We start from the raw sequence: 26,870 nt of genomic DNA on the forward strand, positions 1-26,870 counted from the left end.
AGAGCATCCGCTGCGTAAAACATTTGCTGAAATAGTTGGCGGTTCATTCCGCTGTGGCGACTCCTGATAAATAAGAGACTAAGCCAAACAAAAATGAACAGACGAATGAATGTTTTAGCACATTAGTTCATTAGTTCATTGGTGCCCACACACTTTTTTAGCTCCAGTAGTATTTTTTCAGTTGATTTGAGATTTTTGAAAAAGGCTTTGTTAAATAGTTTTAAGCCGTGAAACAAACCACCCAGTTTTGAGGTGAATTACAACATTACAAACTTTTTGAAGCAAGGAAATACTGTAGTAAATGTGAAGCTGGTCTTTTATTGCATGGGTATTTTTTGGCAATATCCATACATCAATTAACATCAATATATATATATATGTTTTTTTTATTGCATAAATAATTAGGATATTAAAATCAAGTTCCATGAAAATTTAAATTTTTCCCACTGTACATATATCACAAACCAAAATTTGGATTACAATATACAAAATTTTCAAAAAATTGTATCTCAAACATTTAAGTTTTGATTGATTTTGTGGTTGTAAAAAACAAGACTGTATTTAACTTTAAAGAGGGTAATAAATAAACAAAAATCTTAAATTATTTATATTCTGCTTTTTCTATCATTTCAATATATTTTAAGATTAGCCAGACTGGCTAAGAAATGAAAACTCTTATAGCATATGATGCCTCTAATATTTTCCATTTAACTCTCCAGTATCTCTCTTTCTTTTTCAGGAATGGGTGACATGGCCATTTCCAACTCCATTGGCAGTAACGTATTTGATATCCTGATTGGGCTTGGTTTGCCTTGGGCCCTTCAGACACTGGCCATTAACTATGGCTCCACAGTAAGTGACAATTGTATGTTGTATGTTGGATGTTGTATATATCATTATTCTTTCATTTCATAATTGGTAAATGTTTAAAGAGCATTGACAATTCACAAATTAGTCAGTTGTACCTAGTATGAAAATGGTTATTTATTTTTAAATTTGCTCAATTACATTCAACATTCTGAAGGCACATTTGTTTCCCACGGCAAGTCAAAATTGTATCAAGACTAAACCGCATAATCTGACATAATGACTTTCATAACCGACAACAAAAACGTGTGATCTGGTTGGTCAAAGATTATGATTAGTGATTTCTGATTTTGGTGTTCTGATTTATGTAAGAAACACCATCAAATTATTTTTGGTAGATAAATTACTGCTACACTAAACAATAAACTCATTAAAAAAAAATTCAGAAAAAAAAAAACTGCATATGTCCTAATGCAGACCATTTTATGCCCCCGGGCCACATGCAGCCCGCTGGACTTCTTTAATCGACCCGTGTAAAGTATTTATTTAATTTAAATTCAACCGCAAACAGGGCCTTGCAATGTGCAGGTCTGAAAATGTGAGTCAACAAAAAGCAACTTTGACATGTAGCGTCTTTTGCGAGCTCTGTTTCGTTATATCAAATGGAAACGTGCAGGTTCAGCAGGCAAATAAGAAGGCATGCACATGCAGTATTTCTAGCTTACATTTTCCAGACGTCACGTTTTAAAAAATCTAAAAATTTCAGAATGCCACAAGCGAATCATGAGTTGGGAACCAACCAGGCAGCTTCACACTTTGTATAGAATTACACAATAATAAAGGTAGACTAATTACCTCAGATTAACGATTTAACAAATGCAGATACAGATCCTCTCTCAGTGATGATCACAACATCACATATCCACCTCACAAAATTAACCTGACTTCAATGTACTTGTTCAGCCCAACACAAGCTAGAATTCTCTCACTGAACATAAAAAATAATAAATGAATGAATAAATAAATTAACAAATAAATAAATAAATGGTCCCACTTTATATTAAGTGTCCTTAACTACTATGTACTTACATCAAAAAATAAATACAATTTACTTACTGAGTTTATAATAAATTTGAGAACACTTGTGGTGCATTTGAGTTAGGATAGAGGTTGGGTTATGGACAGGTTTGGTGGTATGCGTAGGTTTAAGGGTGGGTTAAGGTGTAAGGGATGGTCAACAGTGTATTTACAAATGTAATTACAAAAGTTAATTACAGATGTAACTACATACATGTATTTAATCAAGCATAAGTACACAGTAAATACATGTATTTACACAATAAGTACATTGTAACAAACTATTAATTCCTGTGTTAGTACAAATTAGTTAAGGCCACTTAATATAAAGTGGGACCAAATAAATAAATAAATAAATACATACATACATACATACATACATACATAAATAAATATTTTTGTAGAGTTAAAGAGTTTGTATGAATGTTTATTAAATAGTTTTACAGATTTTTTTTTTGTAACCCTAACCCTAAAACAAACAAACTGTATTGGTCTGGCCCTTTAAAACCACCCTAGAGTCTAATGTGGCCCCTTGGAAAAATGAATTGCTCACCCCTGTTCTAATGTATTGGAGGGAAGTGGCATAATATTTTTATTAAATTTTTATTGTTTTGAAACTTAAATCTTTTTGTCTTTGGCCCAAATATAAAACTGTAGGAAATTAGCAGGAACAATTAAACATCTAATTTCACACAACAGGCAACTGGTAAACAAGCAGAAACTTTGACAAAAAGAAAACAATCACTCAAGAGTCTGTGTACATAGTTGTCTACCTCTGGCTTTAACTGAACACACATTTAGAGTCTCGGTAGAATAAACAAAGATCTTTGTTTGAAACAACATGCCAACATTCTCCATCTGAAAGCTCTAACATGTCTTTTATGCCTCTCTCCCCAGATTCACCTAAACAGCAAAGGTCTGATTTTCTCAGTTGGGCTGCTGCTGGCATCTGTGTTTTTGACGGTATGTGAGAGCATTTGAAACAGTTTTTTCGAACAAATCTCCTTCAAATCTATCTCTCACATCAACCGTCTCTTTCCCCCTCAGGTTCTCGGTGTACATCTGAACAACTGGAAGCTGGACAAGCGCTTGGGTTTTGCTTGTTTGCTGATGTACGCCGTCTTCCTGTGTTTCTCCATCCTCATCGAGTTCAACATCTTCACTTTTGTCAATCTTCCCACCTGCCGCGAGGAATGAGCTCCTTTTTCCCCAGTCCTCCCTGTTTGACCTGCTGAGGACAATAGCACAAGTCCTCGATCAGACGCAGAAAGGCTCTCCTTCAGAAGGAATATTTATTTATTGATCTAGCTGATCCTCTGTTGATCTTCTTTTTCTTTCCAATGGGTGCAATATCGGTGGAGTCTGTGGTGTTAGAAGAGGAGTGAGAGGACGAAGGAGCGCTTATGTGTGAGGAACGGTCCCGTTGACTGATATGTAGACTGCTCGGACGGGACAGGAACGTGATAAATGATGACTACTGCCTGGCTTGATGTGAATACTTTTTTTAAATCCAAAATATTTGACATATTACACGTTTAAAGATTAATGATGTAAATGTATTTTATGATGGCATTTGTTTTATTAGCTGCTAATTGATTGAAAATTAGGCTGGACTTGTTATTATTGTTTAGATTTGTGAGGGTTTGTTTATTTGCTGAAAGGTACTGGTGACCTCTAGAAAATACTTCTGTTTTGTTTAGATTTTTTTTTATTTGGGCATTATCAGTCACTTTATCAATAGTCAAGATAATAAAACCAAAAGGTTTGAGATCAGATCAAATATCAGTTAACAAATGACTTTAGGGGCGTTTACACAACACTGTTTCAAAAACGAAAACATTTTATGCATTTTGGCCATTCATTAAACCTACAAAATGGCGGAAAGCGTTCATAGTATGATACTATTATTGTCACCATGTAAACTAAGCAACAGAGTCATGCGCGTTTATAGTACTTGATTAGTCTATAGGCATGTGCGAGTACTTGACTACAAATACAACTGTGGCGCAGATGTGTAGTGTTTTTGTTACAAAGTGACGTCGCCATCTACTGGCCTGGCATGCATAATGCAGCATTTTTAGTTGATCTGTGTAAACACGGATCATTTTGATGTTGTTTGTACATGAAACTTTTCAAAAAGTCAAACGAAAACGTTTCGTTGTGGTGTAAACATACCCTTAGACAGACAGCGGGCATTTGTTTGCACCTTTGTGGAAACATGTTGAAACGCTGCTAGAAGCATATTTATGTTTAGTGAGACAATATTCTCGTGTAATATATGGGGTTTCTATAGATGTGTTTCTTTTGTCTCTAACGCTCTGTATATACTGAAACAGAGAAAGATTTATTTATTAATTTATTGATAACTATTTATGCACATTACTTTCCTACGACGTACTGAAACGAAACCAACCCACAGCTGTCCCAAAGAAGAGACTGTTCTGGAGTTTCAGCCAGGCTATGCCGTTTTTTTGTCCTTCAGAGCTTGTGTGTCAGCCTTTTCTACTGGATTGCTTCTCCTTCACCTCTGAATATTATGCACCCTTTTAGATGCACCTTTGACTTGATGCTTAAAAGCGTTTCTACTATTTGATATGGGTGTGACGTGACAACAGAGGTTATTGAAGAGACTTTTTCAACACTCCGACTTTGGCAGGCGAGTAGGGGAAAAATATATGAATATATATACATATATATTTTATACTTAAACGTTTTGAGATTTAAGATCGGCCCATTCCCTATTCAGAGCGAATGGAGTGAGTGAGCCACAAACCTAAGAAGCTGATTAGCAGGAAAGTGTCCTGGTAAAATGAAGCTAACGTCTATGTAACGTTCATAAGACTGTTTTAAAGATGTAAATCAATGAAATTTGCTTTTTTTCTCTCTCTCTCTCTCTTAGCATGCTGCTCTTAGAGTTTAAGAAAAGAGTTTTTCAAGAAATCCTCTCAAAAAAAACTTTAAAAAAAAAAGGATGCAGTTGATAATATGGATTTTTCTGATGTGTCCGAGGCTCTTCTCTTGGCCTTCTTTCTGGAGGATGATTGGAAATACTTTGTTTTGTTTGCCTCTGCTTCTGGGGATCGTAAACAGACATCGCCACAATGCATCACAGCTGTAAGCTTTTATCCGTGGCACAACATGTGGACTTTTTCCTCCAAGCAGAGGTTTTTAGTGAGCTGACAAAAGTAGCGATTCTAACGGACTGTTTTAGTCTAGCTAGCAACTTCATGCAGGTTTTGTAGTCTGAAGGCACATTTGCAGGGAACATTTGTGTTTTATGCACTGATACTGGGTGTCTAATTGTTTGTCATATTTTAAAAATAGAATTTAGAAGACTTAGAAAACATATCTGGAAGAGTATTGCGGCAAAGTATTTTCTATCACAAAAAGCAACTTTGTATTTTGTAAAGCGAAATGTTTAGAGTTGTTATAAAAAAGTCTGTAGGGTGTGCTTCAAGTGAGTCTTGTTTAGCTCATACAAACTACTTTGTCAGACTGCTTTAGGCATGTTTCAGATGAAAAGATCACACTTCACACGACATTCTGGTGTAAGAAAATTTATGAAATTACAAATAAGATAGGCTGACATATATTAGCAAATATGAACTTTTCGTTTTCTATAGAAGCTCATAATATACACTGAGGCCTAGTTTTATTCCCCATTCCAAAAAAATAAATAAATATATATATCAACTGCGGGTCTAGGGTTTAAGCAATGTGATATTCCTGGTAAATATAAGCTAGGTGTAATCCAAGTAGAGTATATAAGAACTTTGTTTGGATGCTGAAGATTGTTAGTTTGTTATTTTCTTTTTCGCAAAGCAGGGTATTATAAGGAAGGCATCAGGAAGGCAGGGTTCAACGAAAGTTTTCGTTCATGAAATGCAATAATGTTTAAATGAATTAATTACTGTGTTTGTATTTTTACTTGTAAATCCTAAACATGACAAATCACATTATTTGAGTCATATATATATACACTTATGCTACTTAAATGAATCAGTAACAGTAGGAGTACGCTCGATACTATGTTAGGGATATTAAAAGACCCTGCAGGCACAGGACGTCAACTTGACGTCATATTGACATTGTACCCCAACATTGTTTGATTTTGTTTGGAAATGAAAATCAAGTTGACGTCAAAACTCAATAAAGTCTGACACCAATGTCCAACCTAAAATCAATCAAATATCACCGTCTACTCATGTTACACCTTGATGTTATGTGGACGTTACCACTATGAAATCTAGCAGACGTTGAATTTTGGTGACTTTCCAACACAACCTAAAATCAACTAAATATCAATGTTTACTCATGTTACACCATGACGTTGTGTGGACATTACCACTATGAGATCTAGCAGACGTTGCATTTTGGTCACTTTCCAAACACAATGTAAAATCAACTAAATATCAACGTCTACTCATGTTACACCTTGACGTTGTGTGGATGTTACCATTATGACATCTATCAGACGTTGGATTTTGGTCATTTTCCAACACAACTTAAAATCAACTAAATATCAACGTCTACTTATTATACACCTTGACGTTGTGTGTACGTTACCACTATGACATCTATGTTGAATTTTGGTCACTTTCCAACACAACCTAAAATCAACTAAATATCAACATAATTTGACATTGTTAATGGACGTCAAAATAACGTCCTTAGACGCTGATAAGACATTGAATTTTGGTCACCTGATGTCACGAACTAAATCTAACCTAATATTAAGGTCTTATGATGTTGTGTGCCTGCTGGGGAGGCTTTGAGATGCAACTAAATTGGCTTTTACTGCAACTCTATAATATTCCAAAGTCTATGAGCACTGCTGCTTACGGATTACGAGAGATTAATGCCAATGTATAGGTTCATTGATTTATTATGTACTGATCAATGCTATTTGGTCATCCTCACTTCTGGAAATCAAAGTGCTGCTGTTTGTTTGTACGCACAAATATAATTAAGATGATAATAATTATAAATAATAATAATAATAATAATAATAATAATAATAATAATAATAATAATAATAATAATAATAATAATAATATTAATGAGGGCATGCACAACCAATTAGCCCACAATTAGACAAGATTCCCTCAGATTTCCTTTTCTTGTCTGCTGATATTCCTTCATCGATTCAGGCATATTTGAATCTAAAATGTGACTTTTACAGGGTGATGCATTGCTGATGTATATAATTATACATATATGAAAAATGTCTTCATAGTTTTTGTCTTTGCCTGTATATCTGTTGACTATATTTTCATAGATACTGTACAATGTTTGGGTCCTTTATTTGGTCATTTTTTGATTTTGTTGTTGTTGTGTTGAGGGTTTGATTAAACACCCTTGGTTTGCAGAATCGCATGGGATATTTTAATATAAGGAATTATTTATGTTCAATCCTATTACACATTGTTGAGCACTGGATGGACAGCAGTGGAATTTAGACCTCTTAGATTCTTGCATGTTTTCTTTGTTTTATTTCTCTCTTTTTTTCCAATGGAAAACTGCTGGGCTTTTAATTCTCCAATGAAAGCATAAAGTAGATTTCATTCAGAATAACTGATGTCTTCTGCATTTCAGGAAGCGTAAAAAAGAATGGTGGTTGGCTTTATGTACTAAACTATTTTGTTCAGGTGTTTCAGTTGTATATTTTGCTACTTGAGCATAATTAAAATGATCTTTGCTGAGGTAAACACTTGTTTGATTTTTGTTTTGTCTCCATAAGGCATGCAGAGGCACACACCTTTTACTGTATAGCAATCTTACAAATAAAGTTATTTATTGGGATTGATGCTTTAAAGCAAAATATGATCCATGTGACTTTTAAACTGTCAAATGAGAATAAGCTAACAATAAAATCATCTTAAAAAGTATTGATTGAAGGTTGATAAATCAATGTAGAGAAATGTAAGGCCCTTAAAAAGTATTAAAAACTCTTAAATGCTATTTTGCAAGGTATACAGTTTTGATTATGCAATGTATGGTTGTGTATTAAAGTTTGCCTGAATTAAATCTGGGAATATCAGGATGCTGTGTAGTTTATGAAATCAATAAAATTCTGCTAGATTTGACATCATGCTGCTTTGTTTACTGTTGTAACCAAGGCAACAATATTTTTGTTTTTGTTTTTATATTTGCATTATTTCTGCAGTTGTATAGGCACCAATTTTCAAAATGAGCTTGATTTAATAATTTTTTATCCAGCATATAAATAATGTTTTAGTTTTGGATTAGTTTCTTACATTAATATTTAGTAGATATACTGTAAGTTCAAATCTCACCAGTGTTTCCGGTTGAAAAGTGGTTAAAAAGGTATTGAATTTCACTCTCTGATTCCTGTATGTACTTTGTATTAGCTCTCCTTTTCTTTTTTTTATTTCTCAAGTGTTGCTTAATGGGGAGATTAAATAGTTTAAACATAATAGATTTACTAATTTCTAATAACTATTTTTTGTCTTTGTCATGGTGATGTTACATAATATTTTACTAGTTATTTGGCAGTATACTAATATTCAGCTTAAAGTCCAATTTAAAGGCTTAATTAGGTTAACTAGACAAAAACGGTAGCCTAGAGGTTAGGCAAGTCATTGGTCAATTGTGTTTTTTTCATAGCCAATTAAAAGAATATATAGTATTGACCTTAACTTTTAGTCTATATCTATCTAATATTTCGCCAAACTAAAATAAATGACACTTTCTCCTCAAGAAAAATATAATATGGAATTTTCTTTAGGGGAAAAAGCCTTTTCTCTGATAAACATCACTTGAGAAATACTTGATTTTATTTTATTTTTTTCACAGAAGGGCTAATAATTTAGTCTTCTACTCCAGGCAATGTTTTCAAAAGTCTGTTATTGAATGTCTTTTATTTGAATACTTTTAATGTCATTGTCTTTCATTTATAATGCATATTGAAATTGATTATAACAATCTACTGCGGTTTGAATTTGATTTAAAAAAAATGGAAAAGGATTTTTAATATCTGCAGGGTTTAGTAATAGCAAGTTGCTATTACTGAAGTCGTATAAAGAATAAAAAGTATTAAAATGAAGTACAAAAAAATGAAAAAGCTATTACATTAATCAACATTCATGTAAAGAATCATTTGTATGTTTGTTGGTTTTTAAATAGTTTAGAAGATAGACTTCTTTCAAAACCTGCATTTTAAGTCAATTTTTTTTTTTATTGAACAATAAAAAATTAACAACATTTTGAAAAGGCCAGGGGATGACAATAATCACGGAAAAATAAAATAAAAACATGAAACTGTTACACGTAACAGTTTTTTTTCTCAGATTATAGTTTTTATATAAAGCTAAAACTCTGACGTTAAAATAACAAATAATGGCTTGCAATCACTGTACTTGTTTTTGTGTATACTGCATTTTGCCAACAGAAGTAATAAATTGATCAAAAAGTACTCTTTGTGCAATGACCTGTTGAACGTAGGAAAACCAAATAAAACATTTTAAAACAAATTGAAAACTGGGCATAAGGTTGATTCCAATAAAAGAGCAAATCTCCAACCAAAAATTAACCAGCAGATTAACAGATAAAGTAACATAAATTTCTTTCAAACTTTTTTTTAAATATTATCCCAGTAATTATTTTTTGCCAGCAAGAAATCATTTGTGAACTTGATACATGCTGTACGTTTTGTGGTGTACATACAGAAACATATAATTCAAAGTAAATCTAACTGCGAGTCTGGGAGAAACAGTTGACGTCACCGTTGTCCAATGCTTGTGGGAATTGTAGTTCCTTCAAAACTCCCAACGTTCTGCCAACGTTGCTGTGACGTTTGCGTAACGTGATACGTGCGCTGGCTGGGGACAGTTTGATAACCGTTTCCGCCTATTTCTCGCTCAAATCGCTATGTTTATGAAGAGAAGCATGTTGAGGGATTAAAATTTGCGCCTAAATTAATAAGTACACCCACAAATGGACCCGAACAGCATTAGTCGCACGAACTGGGCCATAAACCGGCGGGCGGAGGGTTTAGTGAGTAAACACATGGCAGACATGGCACAGAGACGCGCAGCGGTGTCTGAGGAGGATCTGCACCCTCTGCCCGGAGACTTGAGCAGAAGCGCAGAAGAAATCCCGGGGCGGGCAGAGGTGAATTTCAGCGCCGATTCACAGTCCTACAATCCTGCTGCAGGAGTGGCGGGAAAGTTGATGAACGACCCAGACAGCACACATACGTTGGGCCGACGTCGGCCGAAGGTCAACACGTCGGCCCCTTTAATTCTAACATCGGTATATGGTCGGCCAAACATACGCATGATCGTTCGGTCGTGTGTTCTATTGTTCCAGCTCAACAAACGTCGGCTCTGCGTCGGTTAACGACCAGAGGCCGACGAAGCACTTCATAAGCACTTGATCTCTCATGCCCATGAAAGAATCCGGCAACATATTTGGTTTACAAGTAAGTTTTTGCGTGCATAATAAATTAGACAAACGCGAGATGCATCATGTCTACTGCGTCGGTCGGTCCAGCTTTAAATAGCCTACATTAATGCAGTAAAACTGACCAAAATGCCTACAATACATGATTTCAATTCATTAAAATATAAAAAGTTTTATTGTTATGCTTTAATAATGAAAACGTTGTTTTTTTCTGGTGTTAACTGCTGTTTGCTTTTTTTTATTGTGGCTTTTTCTAATACATTTTTCCCAGTGTAAAAATCAAGTATGTTCTGCATTTCGGCTGTTTAATTAAAATAAACACCTTTTTACAGAGTGACATCTTTGTTTTATATATACTTGCATTTATATTTATTGGTTATTTATTTTTGACAGTGAATCTGATGCACAAATAAAGTGTTTGTTTTGTAACAGTTTAGTAGGCTATAAAGCTCGTCTTAAAGATAATAGCGTATATAAAACTGCTAAATACATTTTAAATTCAAGATATAAAATACAAGGTTATTATTTAAATTGTCTATGGAGTGATCATGTTTATAAATGTAATACTGCAAGACTTTAATGTGCGCGCGCGCGTCTTGCTTCCAACACTGGAGCGGAGAGGATGTTGCTATGGGAAACGAAGCTACAACACGACACGACACTACCTGAAAGACACAACACGACTTGTCTCAAGCTGCCGTTTTGACTGTTTTCAGGTAAGTTTAGTCCCTAAAACAAAGCAATTACTAAATAAAACTGTTCCTCACACATTTATTATTGGCAATTGATGAATATTCAGTTGAATATTATGTTATATAAGAGTGGTAAGTCTTCGTAAAAGTCCGTTAGCATATTAGCACTGGTAACGTTAGCGTCGGGGTAATATTACGTTAACTTACTTAATGTTAGCTCTTGTTAAACTTGTTTGTTTAAGTTTTGGCTTTTATTTATTCTTTATGTGTAGATGAGAGGTTTTGTCAATATTTTATTGAATGCACTCCATATGTAGTCTAAAATACGCATTGTAACGTTACTGTAAAGGACCGTGAATCAAAAGTTCAATCATGTTTTGATATTTCATGGTATCTTAAACTAAATGTTAAGTAAAAAAGTGTTCTGTGGTTTCAGGAGTGAGAGAATAACCTCCTGCTACAGAAAATATAACTCAAGATTCCTAAATTTCTGAAGGGAGCTGATCACAGAGATGCAGGAAAGACAGGTAACTTTAAGCATAGGATTAATTCATATGAATTTCCATTGCACATCATTATGCACATGTTACATGTCTATATATTATGCATCTGTTACTTGTCTTTATTGCAGTTGTTTTAAGAAAGTTTTGACATTGAAACATGTTAGTGGTATTAAATTTCACATCACATGATTCTTCAGAACTTAATAAATATATAGATTTGCTGCTAATGAAGTAATATTTGTGATTTTCATTTTGTTTAATTTTTTTATGATTAATTGATTTATTAAATCTTAGAAAAAAGTTTACACTAAATTATTTGTCATCACATCTGTTTTTAGCATTGATAGCAATCCGAAATGTTTCTTGAGCAGCAAATCAGCACCATTTGATAATCACCATTATATTAGTTCAACCTCAAGCACTAAATCAACATCTTAAAAAAAGATTTCTGAAAGATCAACTGACACTGAAGACTTGAGTAATGATGCTGAAAATTTAGCTTTACATCATAGCTATGAATTACATGTATATTTACACTGTTCACCCATCCCTCCTTAACTCATCCTTAAGTCAATTTAAGCCCTAAATGAATAATTTTTGATTTGTACAGGCATGATATGCAACTTGTATTCAGTCGTTTTGTTTTTTCTTTCTTTTGCTTTTGTTTTCCACATCAACTGAAAAGGAGGTCTAAGTTTAACCTAAGTGCCGTGTTGCTGATGAACATCTTTATATGTAAGTATATTTTTGACTGACTGCCAGACACTTGTCAAACAGTGATGAGCAAACGAATGGCCGTTCTTTTAAAAAGATCAGGGAGATGCAAGTCTGGAGATTAATATACATTTTAATTCAAAATTGATTTATCTGGAAATATTTCATAATGTTTTGAGATATGTGCCCTATATGCATTTAGATGTCCATGCATGTTTAAAATACTTTTAAATTTAACAATGGCTGCAAGTTATAAAAACATAAACAAACACAAAAATGTTAAAGTAAATTGAGAAAACATTTTCATCAGTTTGACAACAGGTAGATCAGCTCCTGACAGACATGTTAACAGATCAGTTTAACTCTTATTAAATTCATTCATTCATTCATTCATTCATTCATTCATTCATTCATTCATTCATTTTCTTTTCTGCTTAGTCCCTTTATTAATCTGGGGTAACCACAGCGGAATGAACTGTCAACTTATCCAGCATATGTTTTACGCAGTGGATGCCCTTCCAGCTGCAAGCCATCACTGGGAAACAACCATATACGCTTGTTCTCACTCATACACTACAGACAATTTAGCCTACCCAATTCACCTGTACCCCATGTCTTTGGACTTGTAGGCAAAACCGGAGCACCCAGAGAAAACCCACCAAACGCAGAGAGAATTTGCAAACTACACACAGAAATGCCTGCTGATCCAGCTGCGGCTCGAGTCAGCATCCTTGCTGTAAGGCGACAGCACTACCTATTGTGCCACCACGTCACGCTCTTATTAAATTATATTTATATAATTTTGTGTTTCAGTACATGCTATTTTGGGAAGACAAAATATATTCATAAGCTCTCAGAAAATTCAATAAGAGAATTAATTCATTCATTTTAAGAGAATTAACTGCACAATTACTTGAAATGTGTGGGATTACATTATTTGTTAACCCAAAGTGAGTTTCTCTTTCATTGAAGTATTGGATGCCTGATTGCAGTTCAACTCCAAACTCAGTTGGACCAGCTGATCAGTGTCTTCAGTATTACCACAAGCTACTGGGCAGATGTGTGGACAGCTATGAGCCAAACTTGGGACGTTTGGTTTTTAGGTAATACCAGTGACAAAGTATTCAGTAAATTGCTTATAATAAAAGATGCTCACTGCTTACCCCCTTATAGTTAAGTTGTTTGCAGTTTCATTGTTGTAAAAATACCATACTTTTTCCTTTTTTTATAAGCAGGTGTGACCGTCTGGGCAGCAGAAACAAGACAACTAATCATAGTTGAGTTGAGATTAGTATTATTAACTTGACTAGTTTGGTTGCAGACTTGTTCAATACTTAACAATTTGTATAAGTTACAAGATCAATGGTCCTGCTATCAATGTTTGTGTAACTTAAATTCATTACAGTTTAGATACAATCAAATGTCCAAACCATCTCTGAGTGAATGACATCAAGGAAACAGGATCAAAAAGATCATTCATTATAGAATGTTTCATAGGTAACAGCACATCCTTTGTGAAAAATAATTTATTTTTGTGTCATCATTACAAGACAAAATACATTTCAACTGATTTCAGTTGGTTATATTTTTCAGGTCCTCCTGATCATTCTGTTCTCCTGGTTGTGAGGATGTGCAGAGGCTGTATTTGTCAGTGTTAAAAGACTTGTGCCGCTGTATCCAGACATACAAGCAGCCGACAAAGAGTTCTGGAGCAGGACAGACAGGTAGTTCACAGTGGTTAGGCTAGAAGTTTATACTTGGGTGGCCAGAAAGTGGCCTCCGCTATTTTGGGGGGTCCATACAAATACACCAGTGTAAGCTATACTATTGCACAGAAAAAATTAAATGAAAGAATTAATTAATCGGTTGAACACAAAATATTTTAAAGAAAGCTTAAGTATCAAGGTGGCAATATACAGTATGTTACATTGTAGTACATGAGCTGGCTAATACAGATTCGTAAATGTTTAGTTGTTAAGATTAGTTAAATACTATATCCTCTACTTGAGACCTGTTGCATATACAGCTTTAACTGAACTGAATTTAACTAGAACTACACCAGCATTCCAAGTGCTCTAGACTAGCTTTTTGCACTGGTGCGTCTAAAATGTTTGATGGCATTGCATTTAACACTGCAATTTTACATGTTAATTTTTTTTTAAATTACAATCCATATAGGCAATATTGACTTGTAAATGATTAACTGAAATCGGGTCAACACACATTATGGGGATTGTGTATAGAATTTTGAGGAAATTAATGAATTTAATCCATTTTGAAATAAGACTGAAACATTAAAAATGTGGAAAAAGTAAAGTATCAATACTTTTCGGATGCATTGTATATGGTTTTTAGCGCGTTATCAAAGACTTAAAAAACCAACATTATCTACAGCAGCAAAAGACCCTCCACATCAAAAGCTACTGGTCAGCTCACGATTCAGCAAACATCTGAAAAACAAATAGCTTATTATGCCTTCACAAGAAAACAGTGTTTTTGAGTCTAATGAAGATAGTACTATTTTAATCAATTATTATTTAGCCTGGCATGTTTACTGTTACAAAATATTTTAAATGTTTCTTAAAACAAAACATATTGTGTTCAATGGGGAAAAAGTAGCTGTTTTTTACACAGAGATAAAAAAAAACACACATTTCAGAGCAGTAATCACAATACTGTGAAACTGTGATATTTTTATTCAAGATTATACCCTCAGAATTTTTTAATTTATTTTTTTTTTTTTAGTTGGCCTATATTCTGTTTTTCTATGTTCTTGGAAATGCTGCTGTGCATGAAAATGTGACGATATATCCGGTTCTATAGTTAATTCTGAAATAAATCTTAAAATGAAACAATATTTAAAAATGCAATATTTAATGTGTCAGACACTAAATAAACATGTCAATTCATTTATATTAATCTGATTCCTTAACAGGGCAGCACGGTGGCGCAGAGGGTAGCACGTTTGCCTCACAGCAAGAAGGTTGCTGCTTCAAGCTTCGGCTGGGTCAGTTGGCGTTTCTGTGTGAAGTTTGCATGCTCTCCCCGTGTTGGCATGGGTTTCCTCCGGGTGCTCCGGTTTTCCCAAGTCCAAAGACATAGGTGAATTGGGTATGCTAAAATTGACCATAGTGTATAAGTGTGTGTGAATGAGTGTGTATTGGTTACAGCTGGAAGGGCATCCACTGCGTAAAACATAGGCTGGCCTTTCATTCCGCTGTGGTGACCCCAGATTAATAAAGGGACTAAGCCCAAAAGACAATGAATGAATGAATCCTTAACAGTTAAAATTAACCATTTGAGCGTGCTTAGTTTAGGGTATGTTGTGCCATTAAATTGTCAATAGGTTTTATTTTTTTCTACATTTTAAATCTGCTTTAGCTTTCTTCTTTCCTATAAACCTGGAAATATAAAATATATATTTTTGGTTTTTAACAAATTGCTTATTTTATTCTTAGATTGGTGTACGCTGATGGTCTGCTGAGAATTCTGCTGAGTTGAAGGGATCCTCCTGTCAGACAACCTCTCCAAAATACAATAGGACTAGTAAGTAACATCTTAAACATACACGACTGTTTCATAGCTTTTAGGTTGGTATGGTAAATTATCTTATGATAGTGTCAGCTTTATTTAATTAATACAGTCAAGCAGTAATACTGTGAATTTAATACAATGTATATAATTAATAGTGTCACATGATCCTTCTGAAAAAATAGTATTCCAATGTACTGATTCTCTCCTCAAGCTGTTTTTTTTTTAAATATAAAACAATTTAAATAAACATATTTTTAGTATTCTTGATGTATGAAAAGTTTATTTTTAAGAGCATAGTATTTATTTGAAAAAAAAGTTTGCTCTTTGATGATTGCTAACAATCAGACATGTTTCTTTAGAACAAAAAGAATTTGTGCAAAAAAGTATTCTCACTGAGCGTTGTCCAACTGTGGTCCAACACGTCATTTAAGTTTTCAAATAAGCCTAAAAGACTTGATTAGCTGCATCAGGTGCATTTAATTAGAGAGTTGAATATATCATTTTTTTATATCCTCCTCTATAGCCTACATATAATAGAAGTTGTTTGCTGAAAAACCTTTTTGTAGCAGAAATAAAGCTATGATTAGGCCCACCCGGATTTTTCGCAAAACTCCGCAGATGTTTAGCCTATCATTAATTCTGTTTATTTACTTGAGTAAATGTGTGTAAATCTATATTTATTCAGTTTTTTTATTAATTTCAGTAATATTATTGACTAATGTGAAAATGTTCATCTGATTTATGTACAATGAGGTTTGTACAGTAATATTTTCTGTCTTACTAGATGTTATATGAAAAACTTGCTTTATTTACCAAATAAAGTGAATCTAATTGGATTTGCATTTTAAACATTAAATAAAACTTAAAAATATAAAAAAAATTTATTTCATATATTAAGGTCTTAGTTATGATACTCCCAAAATAATTCCGCAGAAATCCGCAGACTTCCACCAAAATTTTCAGCAGAAATAGCAAAAAAAACATCTGCAGATTCCTCCTGGCCCTAGCTATGGTATATTTAATGTGGTGTACAGTGTGACATTTTAGTTGACGAAACTTAGTTTAATTTGCATGTAATGTGGTATCTGAAGATTAGACATATATTTAGATACACATTTATACTAACACAATGATACTAAAAACAAAAAAAAACATTCATTATGATTTCACAAGGAATTTAACTTTCAAATGGCTTTTCTGAAAATTAGTGCTCAGACACACTCTTTAAGTTTAAATTAAATGACACATTTTAGCTAGGCACTTGCATAACACATACTCCAGTTATATGTCATGAAACAAATAATATATATTTGTGGTAATAAGAACTGCTGCAATCCTAATCTTTCTCCTTTTGGTTTCTTGCTTTATTTAGGGGTTCCCACTACAAGGATTAGATTTGGCTACTGCAGTCCCGGTTTGGGCCAGCCTCACTTGTGAAGATTAAAGATGAAGACAACATACAAGAACAATTTCGAGGATGGCAACACACTTTTTATTCCACCTATTTATCCCTTTTATGTGTAAGCAACATTCCACAAGAATAAAACAAAACTAAATGACAGGTTATTTCTTTTCATTTTGTCTGTTTTCTTGGAACATTGTACACAATTTACAACCAGTTTTATATATATATATATATATATATATATATATATATATATATATATATATATATATATATATATATATATATATATATATATATATATAGATAGGTCAGAACAAGAAAATGTTATGTTTTCTTCTGGAGAAAGTCTTATTTCTTTTATTTTGGCTAGAATAAAAACAGTTTAGAATAAAAAAAAAAACATTTTAAGGTCAATGTTATTAGCCCCTTTAAGCAATTTTTTTCGACTGTCTACAGAACAAACCATCGATATACAATAACTTGCCTAATTACCCTAACCTGCCTAGTTAAGCTAATTAACCTAGTTAAGACTTTAAATGTCACTTTAGGCTGTATAGAAGTGTCTTGAAGAATATCTAGTCAAATATTATTTACTCAGTTATTAGAAATGAGTTATTAAAACTATTGTGATTAGAAATGTGTTAAAAAATATTTCTGTTAAACAGAAATTAAGGGATTATATATATATATATATATATATATATATATATATATATATATATATATATATATATATTTATATATATATATATATATATATATATATATATATATATATATATATATATATATATWTATATATATATATATATATATATATATATATATATATATATATATATATATATATATATATAATGACAAAATCTGTTTTGTGTCGTGCATTAGAGTTTGCTTAAAAAAACTGGTTATCTCTGAGAAAGTATTGTTATTTTTTATTATTGATGTGTTATTAGTTCAGAGGAGATTGCAAATTGTTGAATGCCATTTATAAAAATAAAAAAAATTGTAAAAAAAAATTGACTACAGACTTTGATAAGATTTTATCAGACAATTATTTTAATTTGTATGATATTATTTACTACTGTAAATATTGTTTGCTTGGTATTTATTTTGTGTTTGTGTACTCTTTTATTATTGTAACTCCCTGAAGAAAGTCTTTTGGATACTGAACACATGACTGGTATTATCTTGTATTTTAAAATTATAGTCTTGGAAACATGCATTTTCTTTAACACTATTTAAGAAATTATAAGCATTATAACATGTGCTTACACAAGTTATTTGTGTTTTTACTATAGTAAACTATAGTCACCCTTAGTGTACATGTTTTGAAGTACTTGTAAATATTCCTATCTTAATGTAAATGCTGCAATGGACTTTGTATTTAAAATCGTTATTGCACAGTAGTTCAGCCATGGTTATAGTACAACTTGTTGGTTTTGTTTTAAACGTGGTAAAACATGGTTATGTGTGATAAAAGTGTTAATCTATTTGTATGTTTGTGAAAATATTAATAAATCTTCTACTGTTATTGAGAGTGGTGTGTCGTGTTTATTATAAATAAGCAGCTGCTGCAGTGGTCCATAAGTATGAGCAAAACGCCTGAGAACAGCGCCTCCGCGGAGCGGCCGGTATTTCCAGTTGCGTCGTCCTAACATCGGCCGGACAGCGTTTCCGATCATTTGCCGACGTCGCGGCGACATTTTGCCAATTAGCAAACGCTCCCTGAGCGACATCGCACCGATGGAATTTTGAAAATCGGCACGACGTCGGCCCAACGTATGTGTGCTGTCTGGGGAGGACGCGTCTACATCATCAGGTACTGTAAACAGTGGAAATTACAACGTTTGCCTTTAGGCGAACTTAAATATCCCTTTTCTTCTGGCGTCATGGACTTGCTCTTGTTTAAACTGAGATTTCTTGAGCACTGAGATTTTGATTTTAAAGTGATTTTTTTTTCATAATATATTTTAAAAAATTATTTTATATACTATTATATACATATTTATAAACCTTTACAAAACGCTAGGCGCTATTGTCATCTTTTTACTATTTGATTTTGTTACTGTTTTGGGTATTCAAGATAAATCCTTAATGTGCATCAACGTCATTTTACAAAAGTTAACAATAGCATGACTAAGTAGATGACAAAGTAACTACACTTTTTGTTTGGCTTAAAATCATACAATTATAATGTGTCTATAACAGTTCATCTGAAGAAAAACTGATTACTGTTTCAGTAATCAGAAGAAAACTGATCTGTCTGTTTATATATATATATATATATATATATATATATATATATATATATATATATATATATATATATATATATATATAGTTTAAGTCAGAATTATTAAACCTCCTGAATTATTAGCCCCACTGTTTATTTTTTCACCAATTTCGGTTTTCAACACATTTCTAAACACAATAGTTTTAATAACTCATCTCTAATAACTGATTTATTTTATCTTTGCCATGATGGCAGTAAATAATATTTGACTAAATTTTTTCATCACACTTCTATACAGCTTAAAGTGACATTTAAAGGCTTAACTAGGTTAATTAGATTAACTAGGCAGGTTAGGGTAATTAGGCAAGTTATTGTATTATAATGGTTTGTTCTGAAGACTAATGAAAAAATATATAGCTTGAAGTGGCTAATAATATTAACCTTAAATGTTTTTTTTTTTTTATTAAAAACTGCTTTTATTCTAGCCAAACAAATAAAACAAATAAGACTTTCTCTTAAAGAAAAAAATATTATCAGATAGATAGATAGATAGATAGATAGATAGATAGATAGATAGATAGATAGATAGATAGAGATATATATTAAAGGTGGAAAATATAGCAACAATGCAATCTCTATAATTATTTTCCATATTGAACGATAATGATACATATTTCGATATATGTTGTTAATGCTTCCATATTTAAAGAAGTACCCCAACAATGACTGAAGCCACAAAAATAAGAGTCCATAAAGTGGCATAACGTATTTGTGGTTGATACATTTTCTGTGCCCAAAGATTCGGTACATCTCTAATATCAACACACTTTTAGATTCTCGCTGTTGCACATTTCTGCTGTGAGATTGGCTCATAAAACAATATGGAGTAAAAAGTCCAGAGCTTATCTTTGTTAATGATATAATGTTTATCGGCCCAGCCCTAATATATATATATATATATATATATATATATATATATATATATATATATATATATATATATATATATATATATAAATTTAATTTTAAAAAATGCTGTTAAAAAAGAAAAAAACTGTCTGTTTTACAGCAACACATTAACACTCTAGAAACAAATGTAGACACCAGCACACAAATGAAACTGATACAACAGTTGAAGTTGATGTGCTGAATTTTATTCTTTTGCTTGTCTTACACTAAATATAGCTTTTGTAACTACAGAGTCAGCAGCACAGAGAAAAATCATATCACTGCTTATTGAGATCAAGGAGGAGCAGCAGAGGCAGTGGGAAGTTCTGAAAGATCTACAGGCTAGGATTCACGGACAAGTGTGTGAAGAGGAAGATGAGCCGCTCGACATCGATCTGCCGCTACGAACAATGGAGCAGCTTGATGTAACTGAACAGCATTTAGAAGATACTGAAGCTCAGAGGAGAATGGTAAAAATATATCATACACTACTGCAGCGCATGTTACAATAGTTTGCTTATGGGTTATCTCAAATACTGTCAGCTAGGTTTTGTCCTTTATACTCAAAACCTGTTAAAAACAGTTCTGTTGATCTTCATAATGTCTTGTTCCCAAAACTGTATCGACAGTCCAGAGGCTGATGGAGGTAACCCGAGAGAAACAGGAAGTAAGAGACAAACGTGATGGTTGAATAAGCTGAATTCATGGAAAATTTTCTTTCAGTGTTCAGTCATAATAATAACACTATATTATCTGATGAGCACAAATCAAATGAGTGTTATTATGAGCAGTAGCAAGGGAAAATTACTGCATCACATGATGTTTAAAAACCTTGAAATGGAGACATTCACTTATCTCTTACTTGTGAGGATGAATTTCCAGTGAAACATTTCCACACAAGAAGATGACACGGCATTTAAAATGTTGTATAAAAATAAAATGTAGTATTTATTGAAGTGATTATATATAGATTATTCTGAATAATTTTAAGATTAAATAGATTAAAGAAATGAGTAAATTAGAAATGAATGAAAATATAAAACACATAGCAATAGGGTATATGAGGAGCTAGTGTGTTTCCCATACTGATTAACTTCCGGTGACCTGTTATTGTGAGTTTTTTCTTTTTTCCATTTTATACGGTTCCTTTTACAGCATAGACATTGTAATGTAATTCAAATACAATCAGTTTGAGTAGCTCAGGCATAAAACGAGCCAAAAAGCCGTTTGCTCGCACGCGCCCGTCAGAATCGGCAGGCTAGCGCAGAAGCTCCTTTGATTATACTGGGGTAAAATAAACGCTTATATTATAAAGACATGGCGGGGGGAAATGTAATTTAATGTAGTGCTTCTTGTACAATCTGAGACTCACTTTATATTGGAGATCACTCAGCCAGTGGAGATCGCTGATTTTTAAAGAAAACAGACCTTAAACATGCCAATTTTCCATTGGCATACAGTTCACTGGAAACGATTAACCCAGGTTACTGCCAAATTAAAAGTCCTATTAACATGCTTCGGCATATACTCTATAAAGCAATAATAAGCCAAAATATTGTGACTAGTCACAGGTAAAGCAATGATTGTTGATCATCTTCTAACAAGGCCATGCATTAGTGTATTAGTAGTTTGAATACATTGTATGCAGGAGATATTGGCAGAAATAAAGACATGCAGTTTTCACAAGGGCTACATGTTTATAGGCAATTGGGTCAGAGTTCAACTTCTTCTCAAACAACAGGAAGAGATCTGTGAGAATTTACCAACAGTGGTCAGAGGGGGGGCAAACTACATAACAGCATCAGGGTTTTGGGTGCCCGAAGCTCATCTGTGGAAAAGGACATCTAAGACAATCCCATCTGCTCTGAGCTAACAGCAAATCTACTGTCCACCCACACTTCAAAGCATCAAGCATCTACAGTAAACTGAACCTTGGAGCAGTCGAGGAAGAATGCCAGGTCAAATGAGTCTTGTTTCTTTTTGCATCAGAGCATGAGAGGGTTATCATTGGAATGTGCCGGCATCAGGATGAAATGAAGACAGTGTGATCCTCAGTGTTGAGAAACTAGTCTGGACATTTATGTTGACATAAATTATAACAAACTGTAACATTGTTGAGTTCACCCCTTCATGGCAATCTTGATCTAGTGGTATAAGTGGCTTTTTTCCACTTACAGATGAAAGTAGGCTGTAGGTGGAGAGTATGTGGAATTTTTTGGCTGTTTCAACTGCATTCTTTTCCTGCCGCGATCCATACATTGTTCAGGAATGTTTTGAAAAAGATGAAGAATTCAAAGTGTTGCCCTGGCTTGCCCAAATATCTAGAGCGTATATATGATGTGCTGGACCAACAGGTTTGATCCATTGTGCCTGTGCATCTTCCAAACTCCAGTACTTAAAAGCAAGGATGTACAAACAAGTTCCTGTATGGTCACTGTCCCACAGTTGAGCTCTCACTACCCTAATTAAACAAACCTGAGGTGTATTCCAGAAAGTAAGCTTAACCTACCATCTGCTAAGCCCTGAACTCTGGGTTAATTAACCCTAAATATGCCCACACGAAGGTATACCAGATATGAAAACTTCAGTTAATTCAGAATATCCTAACCTGACATGTTCACAGAGTCCCAATGGAAACAAATACAAAATGTTGAATGAATTAAATTCGTAAAGCGTATCGCGCCCTACTGGTAATTTTATATTATTTTATGGTATTGTTTATATTTCTTCAATACTTTTTTTCATTTTTTTGTGAAGAATTACAACAATTGTTGCTAAGATAGATAGATGCTAAATATAATATAAATTTAAATTTAACTTTTAAAAACAAATGCTTACATGAGACATACTGTATATTTTTTGTGTTGGTTTTGCTTCCATATTTGTAATAATGTGCAATATTTCTATAATAAAGTTACATAAGCAATACATTTTATTTAAAGTGACCAGTTACAAAAATGTAATTAATTATTGCAAATGCACCACACAAGATAAGAATTAATGAAATAAATAATAGTACAAATTAACATTATTTTCATAATAGCGTTTTTTTTTTCTTTTTTTGAGAAATTCTAAACTTTAAGAAATATATTAAGACACAGACAAATAATGGGCAAATAAGGATAGGAACTTGAACACTCAAGATATTTGACTTTTTGGGAACGAAAGCTGAGGTTATCCACTTACATATCCACTTACATATCCTTAAACATATCTAGGTATGTCACATAACCTGCTTTCTGGAATACCCAACTGACATAATCAAGGTCTTCAGACTCACCAGAAACACACGTTTTAAGTTTTGGAGCTGGTTGGAGCTAAAATGAAAGCAAAATTTGACGTAAAGAATCTGCTGCTAACATCTTGGCCTTTAGGTGTTGTAGAGTCTGTTAATGTGTGCATTCATGCTGTTCTGGCAGTATGCACAGAACCAAATACATATTTTGCTGGGTCTCATAATGTTTTGCTCATCTTTATTCACCTTAAGTTGCAATGAACAAGTAAGTTCTTTTCTAAATGTGAATGTTTTATACTTCAGATTCATTTGCTGTTATGTTAATAGCATATGCAAGTAATAGCTAACACTAAAAATAAGTGTTTATGACAATATATTAACAATCATGTGTTAGATCAGAAAATGGCAGTTTCCAACATCAATCAGTATAATGGGTAAAAATTAATAAATGTGAATGAGAACCAAAGTGTTCACATTTAAGTTAAAATTTCTCATTCGTTCATTCATATTTATTTGGCTTAGTCCCTTATTTATCAGTGGCCACAAACGGAATGAACAACCAACTATTCCAGGATATGTTTTGCAAAGCGGATGCCCTTCCAGCCAGTACTGGCCTTTAAAATTTTACAATGTTACAATTTTCAAGTTACAAATGTTCCCATGTGAAAAACAAGTTGGATATGGTAACTATTAAAGCAACATACACACAGGTTGCTACAAAAATCCTTACATGTCATTGCGTTATACTTTTTATGGAAGAATCCTCCCTTCTTTACCTGCACTGTGTATTACTTCATATTTTGTGTGTGTGTGTGTGTATATATATATATATATATATATATATATATATATATATATATATATATATATATATATATATATATATATATATATATATATATATATATATATAATTTTTATTTTTCTTATTTTTTTTTTTTACATAGGTGTCGCACCTCTCAAGGATGGGTGGAGCCACAGTTGATGATGCAGTTCGGCGTCTTATGCACACAGTTCTGTCTTTCAGTGTGGGCTCAGAGCTCAACTGGGTTGGCAGAGGACAGAAGAGGAGCTTCAGAAACACCAGACTGCAGGGTGTTTTATTTCGTAAGCAAATCTTTTTTAAATCAAATTATGATTCAGTGCATGCACTTCTGATTTGTTGCACAGCTATTTTAGAATCTTCTTGTGAAGCACTGTTTTAACCCTGTTCTGTACAGGTGCCTTAAAGAGGACACCTATTGGAAAGGAGGCCACACATCATCAGTTTGCTGATGTAGTGAAGAAATGGTTGCGGTTTGCCCCTTTTCGACAGAGAGGAAGCGGACGAAGACCGCATTGGAAGCCTATTGAGTTCATCTGTCCCAAATATGATAATACAGTAGAGGATCATAACCCGCTAAACTTGGAATCTGGAGAGGTTCAGGTGACAATATAACATAATTATATGTAATAGTGTGTCATTAAATGACTCAAAGTATAATTATAAAATATTAAAAATAAACTGGGAAAGTGAACTTAGTAAATGAAGAACTGACCCCAGAGTGAAGGATTGACATTCAAAGATAAAGTTTTTTTTGTCATATTACGTTCTTTGTAATATAATATTGCCTTTGCAGCTTTTAAGTTAAAATTTTGAATCATTTGAAAATGTTCAAATTAAAGAATAGATATTTAAAATAAAAATAGAAACAGTGTTATATTGTCTGTTTTGCACCTACAACTTTATTTGAAATATATTGTACTTTGTTTGTTTCAGTTTAAACCTATTTTAATATTAATTTTTACCCTAAAAAAATCAGTTTTGCGGTTTGTTTTGCATTTTGAAAAGAATATTAATGCATTTGTTTCAAAGAACTTTTGCATTCTGACACATTTGTTTATGTGTATAATTTACACATTTTTACTTCCATGTGAGAAATATGTAATATTTTCTACACCCAACCTACATAAATACAGAAATAGATGATTGTTTTCCTCACTAGTGAATAAATTCGGCTTAATGTACTATTAGAAATGATCTCAAAACAGGATTAAAAGTATATTTAAGTATAATTTCCAATATATATAACTTTATATTAAATCATATATGATGGACAGGCTAATTTTATAGCTAGCATTTCATGTACACACACACACACTATACGTCCTAATAACACCTGGAATATTGGAAAATCAAAGATTTGTAATCTCTTGTAGCTACATAATAAAAACAAGTGAAAATGTTGGTAGTGTTTGTGTTGTTGATTTTTTTAACCACTTGGGGATGAGAAGAAGAGATGTTTTATTTAATCTGTGTATTTTCCACTCTTTCCGGTTCTTTCATGTTTCTCTGAATGGCTGGTAGATGTAACAAAGACTTCTCCCTTCCAAAGACATTCCCAGCTGGAACACGTGACGTGAAAGCGCAATGCATATCAACTTTTGTTCTTCTCCTGGAGTTTGTTTTTGCCGGGAGAGGTCGCATGCTTCAACACAGCCATGAGTTAAATGAGACTTTCTTGCGAAGTACAAGGAAACAACTTCGCCTCGGTCATGCAGGAACATCTAAAACTGTTCACTGCAGCTCAGCCTTTGGAGAAACACCACCCAGCTCTTATAAATGCGTTACAACGCTTTTGTTAACGGGTGTTTTGATTTCGTCCCGTCGAGGTGAGTCCTACGCACCGTTTATTACCGTAAGATCGCGGCGATTGTTTTGCTTTTCGAGTGTTTTGTTTTTCGGTTCCAGCTTCATTTCAAAGACGTTCAAACCGTTTTTGTTTGTGTTTTCTTTAGTGGAATTATGTAAGTTCATTTAATTGTCAATTGTAATGTTCAGGTGTTATGTTTTGTTGATATATATTTTATTAACACGTAATTAACCATGCTAGTAATTCCGTTTACACGTAACATGTTTAGAATTCAATGATAGTAGTTTGGCAACTTTAGTCCTACCTGATTTTTTTTTCTTTTTTTTGGACATGTATCTATATTGTTTCGTTTTGTTGCCAGCAGGTACATGTAATACAATCATGTTTATGTGCTAACACAAATGGTCTATTGGCAACTAAAGATGTTATCCTGTGCTATTTTATTGAACCGCAGCGTGATGTTTCTTAAGGAATCGTTCAAGTTATGTAGTCTCATCAGATTATTTACATCTCTGTAAAACGTTTTGATTTCTGATACCATAAACTGAATTCATGAGCATGAAGGCTGCTTTCACATCTGCTGAAAGTAGCTGTAATACACTGAGCAATGTTCGTGTGCGTTAATTGAATAATAATTCACAATTTAAAAGATCATCTTT

General features: G+C 33.1%; 3 protein-coding genes across 7 annotated transcripts in view; all 3 read left to right on the forward strand.

Annotated features, from left to right (window-relative positions):
• The window catches only part of slc24a3 (solute carrier family 24 member 3), a 141,311-nt gene extending 133,719 nt beyond the window's left edge, over nt 1–7,592 (forward strand). Inside the window, exons 15-17 of the mRNA XM_680210.9 lie at nt 740–852; nt 2,782–2,847; nt 2,932–7,592. Coding sequence (XP_685302.4) covers nt 740–852; nt 2,782–2,847; nt 2,932–3,081 — 329 coding nt within the window. The 3' untranslated portion in view covers nt 3,082–7,592. The remainder of the gene's footprint in view (nt 1–739; nt 853–2,781; nt 2,848–2,931) is intronic.
• A 2,119-nt stretch (nt 7,593–9,711) lies between these two features.
• Nucleotides 9,712–26,230, forward strand: si:dkey-187a12.4. Of its 4 annotated transcripts, XM_073920913.1 has the most exons (6): nt 9,712–10,083; nt 18,960–18,981; nt 20,596–20,813; nt 24,526–24,685; nt 24,799–25,004; nt 25,926–26,230. In XM_073920913.1, exons 1-6 carry the CDS (start codon nt 9,841–9,843, stop codon nt 25,929–25,931), a joined length of 855 nt encoding a protein of 284 aa, XP_073777014.1. In that variant the 5' UTR covers nt 9,712–9,840; the 3' UTR covers nt 25,932–26,230. The 4 variants fall into 4 exon arrangements, with proteins under 4 accessions (XP_073777014.1, XP_073777016.1, XP_009305674.1 ...); XM_073920915.1 differs by lacking the exon at nt 18,960–18,981 and having other exon boundaries at nt 9,712–10,103; XM_009307399.4 differs by lacking the exon at nt 25,926–26,230 and having other exon boundaries at nt 24,799–25,805.
• Nucleotides 26,023–26,870, forward strand: part of rin2a (Ras and Rab interactor 2a) — a 64,184-nt gene continuing 63,336 nt past the window's right edge. For both annotated transcript variants that reach the window (XM_001345278.7, XM_009307401.4), the window contains exon 1: nt 26,023–26,230. The gene's annotated coding sequence lies outside the window, so the exon portion shown is untranslated. The remainder of the gene's footprint in view (nt 26,231–26,870) is intronic.

This window comes from Danio rerio, chromosome 13, assembly GCF_049306965.1.
Source record: "Danio rerio strain Tuebingen ecotype United States chromosome 13, GRCz12tu, whole genome shotgun sequence".
Classification (NCBI taxonomy): Eukaryota; Metazoa; Chordata; class Actinopteri; order Cypriniformes; family Danionidae; genus Danio; species Danio rerio.